We start from the raw sequence: 13683 nt of genomic DNA on the forward strand, positions 1-13683 counted from the left end.
TCCTGGTGCCTCAACGCTCAAGTTCCAGGTCTCACGTTGAAAGCCTTTACTGGACCCATCCCCTCCACTGCACAGGCCAGCTAAGCACCCAATAGACTAGCATCTCCTCAGCTCAAGCTCTTTCCACACCCAAGATGCCCACCCTCCCTCCCACTTACCCAAACCCTATTGACTCAGGGTTTACAGTTCCAGTGCTGGGGCTTCCCAGAGTCCTTCCCGAGCTGCACTGCCGCCCGCCTGGGACCGCAGGCTGGCCAGCACCTGGGGAAGAGTGAATGAAGGCTGAGCCTATCAGTCCTGAGCTTGCTGAGTTTCTCAGCTCCCAAAGGACATTTGTAAAACGTTAGTTACATGCTTTATTATTATGAGTGATGCCTAGAAACTGGAGTTGTGAGCTACTAGACCTGAGTCTGCCAAGAATCAGCTGCGTGATTATGGGCAAGCCACCCACCCTGGGCCTGGATTTTCCCAACTTGTACTAGTAATCAGAGAGGGGGAGGGGGTGGAAGGAGGCTACAGGTGCTCGCTGGGCTCCGGTCCTGCGCTGGCGGCTTCACAGGACCAGTGTTAGTCCCTCTGGCCCCGTTCTCCCAATGTCCTCAGCTTCCTTTCTGTAGTTCCTCTGGCTCCACCCAATATGTGTTTTGTGACTTACAAGCGGGGAATTGGGGGGAGGGGGGGGGGACACACACACAATGACCATCTCTTTCCGCTGGAAAATCCTTTTAACTTTCACAAGGAACAGCCCTAGCCTTCCGCTTTCAAGCTGCGCTCACCCCTTACATTCCTCGGAGCATTTACAAGTCTCTCCCCACTATAAATTCGAAACTTAAGGTTGCTCAGCTGTTTCCAGCCAGACCTCAACTTCTTTCTGGAGGGGCGGGCGGAAACAGCCCGTCCCAGACGGGATGGGGGAGGAGGGCGACCCCGAAACGCTGCGCCCGAGTGCACCAGGTCCCCGGGGAGGTGGGGTGACCGAGCACCCGGGACAAGGCCGACACAGGGAAGGCAGGAGGGGGAGGGAGAGCTGGTGGGACCTGGTCAGCGCCAGGAGAGGGGCGCGGGGGGAGGGGAGGAGGGCGGGGGAGGAGCGGGCAGGGGAGGGGGCGGGAGAGGGACGCCAGGGGAAAGGGAAAGGAGGGAGAGGGGTGCGCGGGGGGGGGGGGAAGGGGCGGGAGAGGGAAGTCAGGGGAAGAGGGAAGGAGAGGGGCGTGCAGGGCGAGAGGGCGGGAGCGGAGCGCGCACGGGAAGGGGGCGGGAGAGGGGCGCGCAGGGGAGGGAGCGGGAGAGGGACAGAAGGGGAGAAGGCGGAAGAGGGGAGGCAGGGGAAGGAGGCAGGAGGCAAGGGAGGACAGCAAGGCGGGTACCTAATGGCCGAGGAGTGGGGACGCGAGACTGGGGCGGGTCGCGGCGAGTTCCGGATCCGGCGCGTGGCACCGGGCGGCGGGTATTCGGGCTTTGCATCGGGCGGGGCCGCGTTCGGGGCCGGCACCGCGCAGAGAAGCCAACGGAGCGGTGCCTTCTGCTCCCGCGGTCTCCGGCCCGGGAGCGGCTCCCGCCCCGCGGTCTCCGCCCTGGGAGCGGCTCCCGCCCCGCGCCCGGGGGCACCACGGGGCCCGCTCACCTGCCGCCGGGCCGGGAGGCTCGGGCCTTGACCCCGGATCCGGCTTCCTGTCGGCGGCTCCCATGGGCCCCGGGCCGAGGCCTCGTCTTCCCGCCGGCGGTGTGGCCAAACACTTAGAAAAAGGGCCTTTTTCAACTTTCTGGGCCCCTCACCCGTGAAGGCGGACCAGAACAGTACTCTCGAGGGTGGCTGCTAGGATTCATTTTAACTCCTGGCATTTATTTGGCAGCTGAAGGTTGTTTTCCATCCTGCTATTATAGTAAATAAAAGCAAAGAAATACTAAGAGCACTTTTGTCTAAATAAGTGAACGTGCCAGTTTAAAAAAAAAAATTAGAATCAACATATATGTGTACTAAGAAGAGATTCGGGCTAGAATAAAGAACAGAGCATTTGTAAGAGCAAAAGCGGACAGAAATCTGCGGCAGGTCCACTCTCGGAAATTCCAGACGGCAAGCCCGCAGGGGCCCGAGGGCTGACCTTGAGCAGGGGTTTTCAAATGGTTTTCACACTGAATATTTTCTGCAAATAAAGCCTTACCTAAGGCCCTGGGTGCGTGTTGAAGGGGATGGGGGGGGCTGGACAGGATTCCTTCTCCCCTGTAGGAGATGGGGGTTCGGGTGACAGGGTGGGGCAGCCAGGAGAGAGGGCGAGCCCTGGGGAGAGCAGTGGCTGATCTTTACCCACAGGGACAGAAGGGCTTCAATATTTTCAGGACTGCGTGTTCATGCCAATGTGGCTGGGCCAGTGAACTCATCTTTCACAGCAGGAAGTCAATCTAGACACACAAAAATGAGATCTTGAGAATAATAATGCCTTCAACCTTTAATGTTCTCACAATTTCTTTTCCTTATTTTAGTCTTGAAGACATTTTAGGGGAAGTGCCTCTTGTCTAGAGGAAATATTTTTTTACGAATTCAGCAATTCCATCAACATGTCTTTCTTGTTTGTGAAATTCAAGTAAAATTAAATTTAAATGTTTTCCGAAATGTGATTGTTATCGCTTTATAAAACTATCTTTACCTATCTGAAGAAAAAAAAAATTTGTGGCTGGCCGTTAGGCACAGTAGCAGAGCAAGGACAATGGGCCAGGTACAGAGGTCGCCAGAGCAGAAAGCCCCAGGGGCCTGGCGACAGGCAATTGGAGGGTGGGACCTCACCCCCAGGGTGACCTTTCCTCCCCTAGCAAATCAGTGGTCCTGCAGTTTGGACCCCCTAACCTTCCCTTCTAGAGATAAGCTCTAGGCCTCGGTTATATTTCAGCTCAAGGCCGAGAAAAGCAACAAAACCAGACGACAGGCCCCCATGGCTGACCTCAGGACCAGCTGCATTGAATAACGACCCCCTGCCCAGGCACCAATTAATCAATCAGTGGAGACCTAGACTCTGAGAGGGCACACCAGGGAAATTGCTGAATATTCTATTGAGATCATCCCTGGGGATTGCCCCTAAAATCTCCACCCTTAGGACAAAGGACCCAGCGTGCTCTCCCTTTCCCCTCCCTCTCCTCTTTCCCTCCCCCAGGCATTACCCAAGCTCCAAGGGCCCTTCCTTTACCTCTGTAACTTGTTTCCTAAGCCCATCTCATCTACAAATTACTCCTTCCGCCTCTGTGATTTTATAAATAAACTAGAGGCCCGATGCTCGAAATTCGTGCAAGGGGCTCGGCCCTCACAACCGCAGCGGCTGGCCTCAGCCCTCGCAGCCCCAGCTGCTCCAGAAGGACATCCCGAAGGTCGTTCAGCTCTCCGGTCTAATTAGCATATTACGCTTTTATTATTGTAGATAAGGAGTCTTGGCTCTGAACTCTTTCCTAGCCAGACTCAAGTTTGGAGGTTGCTGAACCCAGGTGCGGTCTGTCCCCACCCATCTGACAACTGGTGCAGTTCCCACGGCCTTTCCAAAGAGCAACCCCGACTACGCCACAGTGATCAAAGAAAGGCAGGGTTTATTAAGGCAAAAACCACAAAATGTAATTTTTTCCCTCATGCAAATGAAGGATTTCTGGCTAGTTAACAGGGTGAGATCAGTCCAATATGCAAACTAGGGTGTGTTTCAAAACTTCAAAGAGGTTAAGTCCACTTATGTCCTTGGAACAGTGATTCCTGTGATGGGGGGAAATGAGACTTTTTTTGGGGGGGGGGGCTCTAGCAATCTGAATTTGTGCTATGAACCTAATGCACATTCTTGTTAGCCTATAGTCTAGCCACTGCCCCTTTAATAATCTGGTCCTGCAAGACCTGTTTACCCAAAATACTATTCCCATTTTAGAGAGGCCATACCAGGGGTCTTCAAACTATGGCCCGCGGGCCACATGCGGCCCGCAGAGGAGTCTGATCCGGCCCGCCAGGTTTTTTGGGCAGTGAGCGCAGCCGAGGTGTTACAGTAGGAATTAGTAGTTCATATAGTCCGGCCCTCCAGCTCTCTGAGGGACCGTGATCTGGCCCCCACTTTAAAAAGTTTGAGGACCCCTGCAACCACCCCCAGTTGGAGTTACCAGTGCTGGTGCCAAGGCCAGGCCTTTAGTTGTGGTCTCAAGGCCCCAGCACATGGGGCTTTTAAAAACTTGCAAAGGGGACCAAAACACGCTTTTTTTGGGGAGACCAAGGGCTAGAAAGATATAAAAAGGGAAAGCTTCCTCCATGCTTTTACTCATTTGAGAGACATCTTTCCTTGAGCCCGCTGGCATAATAAACAATGTAACTCCATTTCTCTAAGCGTTGCTTGGTTTTTCTCTGGTCTTCTGTAACACCGGTGTGTCTATGGCTCAGCCTGAAGCCGAGTTTAGCGACTTATCAGTAGCTCTGAGAACAGAGGCCCCAAAGTCCATGGGTCCCATTCTCTTACTTGTCTCCTGACTCTTTTTAAGTGACTCAGCAATGTTTATTCCATTTTATTTTTTTCTATTATCATTAATATTCTGTATACCTACCCAAATTTTTTATTTGCTATGCCTATTTTTTTTTTTCTGGTTGTACTGACCTAGACTTGGCCTGAGAGCTTTAGGGGGGGAAAAAAAATTTGAGATATAATTTACATGTAATGAAATGCACTCATGTGGTGTGTTGTTCAGTGAGCTTTGATTGTGTCTCTTGGCACTCTCCACCTGGGTGACAAGGGGAAAGCAGTTCTGCATCCCCTTCCAGCCCCATTTGGCTACGAGTAGCCCCATCGGCATCAACTCCTCCCCTATTTTCAGACTGCACACACTTGAGTGCAAAACTTCCAAATGTCCAAGCCAAGGCAACAGAGAGGCTCAGGACCAACAGCAGTCAAAGGCGCCGGCCCAGGCGGGGCGCTGCTGCCAGGTTCTACCTGTGTGAAGCAGGTCCGCTGGATTAGCATAAGTCAGCTGTTTACCCACAGAAGGCGCCAGAATTCTACACAGCAAGCTGTTTGGAAATGGGATTGGCTGGAAATGGGATGGATGAGAGGCTAAGTCCCCTTCACCCCATGTCTTGGTGCTATCACTGTGCTCCCCTGAGGTGCATTCAGCCGTGGTTAGGGAGACACTGCCCACCACGGCTACCAGGAGCCCACTCTGTGAAGAGGGTGGGGCGGAGAGGTGGGCATGCAATCAAGAGTGGCCTTGTGAGCTGAGTCCTCTCCAAAAGATGTCCACCACATATGATGGCCCGTTCCTGCAATAGCATGACTGAGACCAGGGAGGGATAACTCCAGGTGCTAAAACAAAACTTGGGATTAGACCAGAAGCAGGCAGCCCATAAAGCTCACAAGTTTCGACTGCCTAATAGTCAAGCCTCCAGCTACTGTCTTCCCTCCCCAACGCTGCCTACTGCTTTCTTTAAGACAGTGTGGTTTGCCCCACCCCATCACTCTAAGAAACTGACTGAGCTCCCGAGCTTCTTCAAATCGAATCACCAAAACCATACCTTGTGAGCTTTTATTACGCCTGATGGAAAACTCAAGTAAGAGGAAGTAGGAAGGGGAATGCCGCCTCTGTGGCAGACTTTAAAGTACAATTGAGCAATTAGTTCTCGAGCTACCCAAACGAGAACATCTCAGGCGTGGGTCCTCCTACTTGGACTTTCAACACAAGAGAAGAGAAATTGTTCTTCAGCGTAAGTAAATTTATTATTATCTTAATATGGGATAGCTTTTGTCTTTTTTCATCTCCTTTTGTTGGCAGATTTTCCTGTTGATGTATTTTTTGTGAAGAGGTGTTTAAGAATTGAGACACTTGTTTTTCTACATTAATATGTTAAGAAAGAAGTCGTTTCCAGTACTATGTTGAATATAAGTGGTGAAAGCCAGCAGCCCTGTCTTGTTCTGATCTTAAGGGAAATGCTTTTACTTTTTGCCCGTTGAGTATGATGTTGACTATGGGCTTGTCCTTTTTAATGTTGAGGTATCATCCCTCAATAACCACTTTACTGAGAGTTTTTTATCATAAGTAGGTACTGGATTTTTATCAAGCACTTTTTCTGCATCTAGTGTTATAATCATGTGATTTGTAACTTTTATTTTGTTTATGTGATGTATCATGTTTATTGATTTGCTAATATTGTACCAACCTTGTGTCCCCAGAATGAATCCTACTTGGACATGTAGTATGATCTTTTAAATGTATTGCTGGATCTGGTTTGCTAATATTTTTTGAGGGTTTTTAGCATCTATGTTCATTAGAGATATTGAGCTATAATTTTCTTTCCTTATAGTGTCTTTATCTGGTTTTGGAATTAGAAGAATGCTGGCCTTGTGAAATGAGCTTGGAAATTTTCCTGCCTCATGAATTTTTTGGAATAGTTTGAAAAGGATGTCATTTCTTCTTTGAATTTTTGATAAAATTCACCTGTGGTCTAGGACATTTGTTTGCTGGAAATTTTTTTTACTGCTTCAATTTCATTAGTTGTAATCAGTGTATTCAGGTTTTCTGATTCTTCCTGACTTGTGTTTATACAAATTTATACAAATTGTATTTATACAAAGATTGTTTTTACATAAAGATTATGTAAAGATTGTATTTATACAAATTTATACAAATTTATCCATTTCGCACAGGTTGTCCAATTTGTTGGCATATAGTTGTTCATATTTTTTTTCTATATAATATATTTTATTGATTTTTTTACAGAGATAAAGAGAGAGAGGGATAGAGAGTTAGAAACATCGATCAGCTGCCTCTTGCACATTCCCCACTGGGGATGTGCCAACAACAAGGAATCGAACCTGGGACCTTTCAGTCTGCATGCTGACACTCTATCCACTGAGCCAAACCGGTTTCGGCTTCATATTATTTTCTTACAATCCTTTATATTTCTGGTGTGTAAGTTGTTTTTCCTCCTCTTTTGTTTCTGATTTTATTTATATGGGTCCTCTCTCTTTTTTCTTGATGATTCTGGGTAGTTTCTGTATCATTTATTTATTTCTGCTCTGATCTTTATTATTTCCTTCCTTCTTCTTACTCTGGGCTTTGTTTATTGTTATTTTGCTAGTTCTTTTAGGTGTAGTAGATTTAAATTGTTTGAGATTTTTCATATGTTTTTAATCCTCACCTGAGGAGTGAGGATATTTTTTACATTGATTCTAGATAAAGTGGAAGGGAAAGGTGAAAGGGGAGAGAAGCATCTATGTGACACATCAATTGGTTGCCTCCCACAGGAGCAGGGACTGGAACCTGCGAGCATCAGGTGTGCAGGCTGATGCTCTAACCTTTGAGATACTCTGGCCAGGGCTTTTCTTGCCTTTTGAGATAGGCCTGTAGTGCTAAGAACTTTCTCCTTTGGACTGCTTTCACTGTACCCCATAGATTTGGGGTTGTTTTCTGTTTATTTTCATTTGTTTCCAGGTAACTTTTGATTTCTTCCTTGATCTCATTGTTAATACATTCATTGTTTAATAACATATTATTTAGCCTCCATGTATATAAATATTTTTTAGGGGTTATTTTTTTTTATTGTAATTTCTAGCTTTATACCATTGTGGTCAGAGAATATAATTTCAATCTTCTTGAATTTATTAAGACTTATTTTGTGTCCTAACATGTGATCTATCTTTGTAACTATTCCATGTGCACTTGAGAAGAATGTATATTCTGCTTCTTTGGGGTGAAATATTCTATAAATATCAAGTAAATCTACCAAATCCAGCATGTCATTTGCCTTATTTTTTGTCTGGAATATCTATTCACTGATGTCAATGGGGTGTTCAAAACCCCTACTAAGACTGTATTGCTATCAATCTCTTCCTTAATGTCCATCAAAATTTTCTATATATATTTATATGCTCCTATGTTGGGAGCATATATGTGTACAAGGATTATATCCTCTGTTGGACCAATTCTTTTAGTATTATGTAGTGACCTCCTCTGCAGATGATGTTTTATTGAGCTGTACACTTGAAACTTGTATGTTTTTACAAGCCAATGTCACCACAATCTATACTAATAAAAGGGTAATATGCTAATTAGATCGGATAGACTGGATGTCTTCCGGCAAAGCCGGGACCTGGGCAGTGCTGCCTGGTATCCCGGGTGCCTTTCTGGGCAATGCCGCCCAGGGGAGGGAAGCCTGGGTCCTGGGTGCAGGGGCAACGCAGAGGCAATTAGGGGCAATCAGGCAGGCAGGCGAATGGTTAGGGGCAGGCAGGCAGGCAGGCAGGCAGATGAGCAGTTAGGAACCAGCAGTCCTGGATTGTGAGATGTTCATCCCCCGAGGGGTCCTGGATTGCAAGAGGGGGCAGGCCAGGCTGAGAGGCCCCTCCTTCCACCCCTGTGCATGAATTTCATGCAACAGGCCTTTATTTAGTACACTCAATAAAATAAAATAAGTTGTTTCATAACTTAAGTAGTGCTTTGGAGAAAATACACCCTCACTGGTGGTCTGTGTCTCTCAGTATATTCTGAAAAGTACCTGAACTTTCATGGGTTGGCCATTATAGTTCTCTGTATTTCTAACTAAGTCTTGATCGTTCCTATTAAGCAGAGAGCCATGTCATGGAAGAGCTGTGGTTGGCTTTTAGAACATGTACAAGGCAAGATCACTTTCCCAGAATCCACCCAATCTGTACTGTGAACTCACCATCATGCCTGGTGTAGGGAAGGCTCAGATTAGGATCCCAAAATTATTTTAGGCAGGCAAATAGAGAGTTTTACAAGCCACAGTGGACTGTCCTTCCTTCCTTTATTTTCTTCTTTTCCCGGGTGTCAGAATAAATCCACAATCTTTTAAATTCAGGATTTTAAAGACCTGGGTACATCATCAGCCTCTCCTCAGTGTCTTTTGCAATTGAGTCCTCTGTGTGAGGCAACTGAATTATCTTCTGCATGGGCCTGGGACTCTCTTGGGAGGGGCCTGGTTCTCACTTGATGCAAAATTGTTTGCTTTCGTTTTTCATTGTAAGGAGCAGAAGCCATGGGTCAAATGAAGTGGAGAACACTACCCTCCAGGTGCTCATATCTCAAGCTCTTTCAGTCTTTGGTGCTGGCTGGTCTTTTTCACTTCGCTTCAGGTAAGCAACTTGATTGATTCCATTGTTTCAGGGCTTAGGGAAATGACGATCTTTCTAATTTGACGAGGGAAAGAAAGCAGTTGAGGTGTATAATCTTCCTTACGTTAACATTTCCGCTTAGTGTTTATTTTTATGCTTTAGGTGTTGATGCCCTTTGTGCACAATTGTATCATATTTAGAATAAAATTATTTTTTTTTTAGTTATTTTTAATTTACCACACAGGTATTTCATGTGTTATCTTCTGGAGGTTTTTGTTTCATCTTAGGTGCTAGATTTAGGGGACCTTTGGGAAGGGTGGGACTCATCCTACTCTATTTTTTTTTTTTAATCTATCTATGTATCTATTTATATTTATTTTAGGGAGAGAAAGGGAGAGGGATAGAGAGAGAGAGAAACAATGAGAGAGAAACATCAATCAGTTTCCTCCTACAGACCCCCCATTGGGGATAGAGCAGGCATGTGCCCTGACCTAGAATCAAGACATGACCTCCTTGCCGAAACCGGTTTGGCTGAGTGGATAGAGCGTCGGCTTGCAGACTGGAAGGTCCTGGGTTCGATTCTGGTCAAGGGCATGTACCTTGGTTGCAGGCACATCCCGATGGGGGGTGTGCAAGAGGCAGCTGATTAATGATTCTCTCTACCCCTCTCTCTTCCTCTCTGTAAAAAATTAATTATACAGTGTGTGTATATATATATATATATATATATATATATATATATATATATATATATATATATATATATATATATATATATATATATAAAAGACATGACCTCCTGGTTCATGTGTTGACTCTCAACCAGTGAGCCACACTGGCCAGGCCCAACTTTTTATTTTTATTTCTTAAAATATATTTTTGTTGATTTCAGAGAAGAAGAGAGAGGGAGAGAGAGACAGAAACATCAATGATGAGAGTCATTGATGGGCTGCCTCCTCCATGCTCTATACCAGGGATCAAGCCTGCAACCCAGGTATTCGCTCCAAGTGGGAACTGAACAGTGACTTGGCTCATAGGTCCACACCTAACCACTGAGACATGGCTTTATTTTTAAAGTCAAAGCAATAGACTTGCTTTCTGCTGAGCAGTATAGTATCGGCTTTCCCCAACATAAAGACTGGCTCCCACAGTTTGCCAGTCTACAAAGAGCCGAATATCAGAAGTCCTTGTGTTAAGAGCTCTTACTTAAAACCTATTTGCACTGTAGGTGTTGCCCAGAATGTCTAAGTTAGGAGGGAGAAAAAGAAAGGGAAGAGAAGTTAGGGTAAACAGATTACTTGATTATATGTATGTGTGTGTGTGTAAATATATAAAATATATATATATAGGGAAGGCTCAGATTAGGATCCCAAAATTATTTTAGGCAGATTACTTGATTATATGTATGTGTGTGTGTGTGTGTGTGTGTATGGAGAGAGAGAGAGAGAGAGAGAGAGAGAGAGAGAGAGAGAGAGAGAGAGAGAGAGGCAATATGCAAATTAGGCCAGGACACCCTAACGGGTCATGACTGGACAGGAGGCGGTTGCATGCACAAGTGAGGCCCAGAGCAGAGATGGAGACAGAGATAGGGGGGCAGGAGCAGACAAGGACAAGGACAAGGACAGGGGTCTAGCGTGCAGCCTCCATGGCTGAGCCCACGCCCAGGGCGGAAAAGGCAGGCCCGGCCGCAGCTTTCGCAGCCGTTTGCCCGCCTGCCCGCAGCTTCCGCTGCCAGCGGTTTGCAGGCCGAGGGAGGAAAGGGTGGGTGGATGGGTTCTCCCACCCTCTCTTCAGACAAGCACAGGCCGCGGTTGAGCGCATGCCTAGAATAAAACATTGACGGCAAGTCCGTTGGGGCATTAGAGACCTACAAAATTATCATTTTCTTTTCTAGGAAACACATAACTCTGACTCACTATTTATAATTAAATGTGTTCCATATATTTGACATTTTACAGTCCTGGAAAGTTACATATAATGATCAGCAAAGTGAGAAGATGAAAAGAATTTTTACGCTTTTAAAGATGTAACTAATTTCTGTCCAGAAGACAAATCAATTCAAAAATTGATGGTTTTACTGTCCTATAGGACATTAGCCAGATTGTATCTAAATTTGATTCTTCCCTGGAACACAGAAAAGCACAAACTTGAATCATTGGTGTGGCTTAGGCTAATTTTCCAAATATTGTTTTTGTTTTTTTAAAATATTTTTTAATTTTTTTAAATAAATCTTTATTGTTCAGATTATTACAATTGTTTCTCCTCCCCACTCCCCCCATAGCTTCCCTCCACCCGGTCCCCACCCCACCATCTGCCCTTACCTCCCCATGTCCCCTGCTGTCCTATTCCATAGGTATATGATTTTTGTCCAATCTCTTCCCCTACCCCTGACACAGACACCCCTTTCTCCCTGAGAATTATCAATCTCCTCCCATTTTATGTCTCTGATTCTATTATATTCACCAGTTTATTCTGTTCATCAGATTTTTAGTTCACTTGACTTTTAGATTCACTTGTTGATAGATATGTATATTTGTTGTTCATAATTTTTATCTTATTTTCCTTTTTCTTATTTTCCCTCTTTTTTAAGGACACCTTTTGCATTTCATATAATACTGGTTTGGTGGTGATAAACTCCTTTAGCTTTTTCTGTTCTGTGAAGCTCTTTATCTGCCCTTCAATTCTGAATGATAACTTTGCTGGGTAGAGTAATCTTGGTTGTAGGTTCTTGCTATTCATCACTTCGAATATTTCTTGCCACTCCTGTCTGGCCTACATGGTTTCTGTTGAGAAATCAGCTGATAATCATAAGGGTGCTCCCTTGTAGGTAACTAATTGCTTTTCTCTTGCTGCTTGTAAGATTCTCTTTGTCTTTTTCTCTTGGGATTTTAATTATAATGTGTCTTGGTGTGGTCCTCTTTGGATTCCTTTTGTTTGGGGTTCTGTGCACTTCCTAGGCTTGTAAGTCTATTTCTTTCACCAGGTGGGGGAAGTTTACTGTCATTATTTCTTCAAATAGGTTTTCAGTGTCTTGCTCTCTCTCTTCTTCTGGCACCCCCATAATTCAGATGTTGGTATGCTTGAAGTTGTCCCAAAGGCTTTTTACACTGTCTTCAACTTTCTAGATTCTCTTCTCTTCTTGCTTCTCCAAAGGAGTGTCCTTTGCATCTTTGTATCCCAAATCTTTGACTTGATTCTTGCATTCCTCTAGTCTGCTCTTGGGTCTCTGTATAATATTTTTTATTTCAGTCAGTGTATGTTTAATTTCTAGTTGGTCCTTTTTCATATCCTTGAGGGTCTCACTAAATTTATCGGCCTTTTCTAGGAAATTCTTGAAAAACCTATAACCATCGTTTTGAACTCTATATCCAGTCTTTTGTTCTCTATTTCTTTCGTTTGAGATCTATTTCCTTCTTGGCATTTTCGCTGCTTCCCTGAGTTGGTAGGGGAGCTCTGCGGGCCTGGGTGTCCTATATGGTTCAATGGGTTAGCCTCCCAGTTGCCTGATGTGGACACTCTTGGTGCACTCCCTTGTGGACTGTGTGTACAGCCTTGTTGTAGTTAAGTCTTGATTGTTGTTGGTGTCACTGAGAGAAGTTGACATCCAGGCCAATTGCTGTGGGGACCCGCTGTGTCTATAATGAAAGAATTGCTGTGCTGGAGACACGTTTATGGGGGAGGACTTGTTCCCGTAGGGTTTTGGTGCTCGCTGAGTCTGCCTCTTGAATGTGTCCCTTATGAGAGTAGTTGAAATCTGGTGTCGTCTCACACCGACCGCTAGATACTCTAGTTTCTGGATCTCCAATGGGGTGCAATTCAGCTACTGTCTGAGGCCACCCAGCAGGAGCTACCACAAGAACTACAGTTTTCTCCTCTTTGCTTGGGATTTGGCAGTTTTGGAGCTCGAGCTGCAGTTTATTTTGTTAAGCTGCCCCAATACAGGCCATTTATATGCAAAAGCAGCTGTGTGGAGCTTGGGCGGTTTGTAGAACGTGTGCGGGGCAGGACGGGGTAGGGTGGGGTCTCAGGAGTCACTAGGCTGGGGCTTAGCAAACAGCGATGACTGCCACCAGCCATCTCTGCCTTTCCGCGTTTCCAAGTTCCTACATCCCTGTGCTCCAGCGCAGTAAACAATGATTGCTGCGTGCACCTTTGCAAAAAAAGTCACCCTCACTTTCGGACCTGATGGCTGACAGACCAGCTTCTCCCTCTAGGCGTCTGTGTCCCCCGTGTGACCCCAGAAACTGGATTTCAAAGTGATCGGAGCTTGTTTCCCTTTGGGTTGAAAAAAAGCGCAAAAAGCCGTGCACCCAGTCGCCCACCACCAGCCTGATTCATGTGCCTCCGTACCTAAGCTTTTCAGCTTTTCAGCGCTTGTGCTCCTTTCTCTTTCAGCCAACTTTCCCGTGATTCTGGGTGATAGACATTTTGTCTTTTAGTTGTGGTATTAAAATTGTTGTGCAAGGCGGCAGATTAGTTTTTTGCCATCTTGGTTTTTTTCCAAATATTGTTAATAAATTCATGTAGGGATCTTCAGAGAGCCAAGAATTCTTTCAGGCCTACATATTCAGCATCTCCAAGGAGGAGGCCTATTATTCTGTGTTTTGTTTTT

General features: G+C 45.6%; 2 protein-coding genes and 1 long non-coding RNA gene across 10 annotated transcripts in view; 2 read left to right on the top strand and 1 right to left on the bottom strand.

Annotated features, from left to right (window-relative positions):
* ADPRH (ADP-ribosylarginine hydrolase) overlaps nucleotides 1–13683 on the bottom strand; it is a 433494-nt gene that overhangs the window by 101720 nt on the left and 318091 nt on the right. For 2 of the 7 annotated variants that reach the window (XR_014793881.1, XM_084871718.1), the window contains exons 1-2: nucleotides 777–1361; nucleotides 159–261 (exon numbers count right to left, since the gene is read on the bottom strand). The gene's annotated coding sequence lies outside the window, so the exon portion shown is untranslated. The other 5 variants (XM_084871719.1, XM_084871722.1, XM_084871721.1 and 2 more) reach the window with 5 other exon arrangements.
* The window catches only part of LOC311616427, a 152575-nt gene that overhangs the window by 81331 nt on the left and 57561 nt on the right, over nucleotides 1–13683 (top strand). The window lies entirely within an intron of this gene.
* Nucleotides 5458–13683, top strand: part of CD80 (CD80 molecule) — a 47374-nt gene continuing 39148 nt past the window's right edge. Inside the window, exons 1-2 of one of the 2 annotated variants that reach the window (XM_084871738.1) lie at nucleotides 5458–5704; nucleotides 8985–9092. In XM_084871738.1, coding sequence (XP_084727864.1) covers nucleotides 8996–9092 — 97 coding nt within the window. In that variant the 5' untranslated portion in view covers nucleotides 5458–5704; nucleotides 8985–8995. The remainder of the gene's footprint in view (nucleotides 5705–8984; nucleotides 9093–13683) is intronic. The other variant, XM_084871739.1, reaches the window with a different exon arrangement.

The sequence above is a fragment of the Pipistrellus hanaki genome (genome assembly GCF_964339955.1).
Source record: "Pipistrellus hanaki genome assembly, chromosome: 2".
NCBI lineage: Eukaryota > Metazoa > Chordata > Mammalia > Chiroptera > Vespertilionidae > Pipistrellus > Pipistrellus hanaki.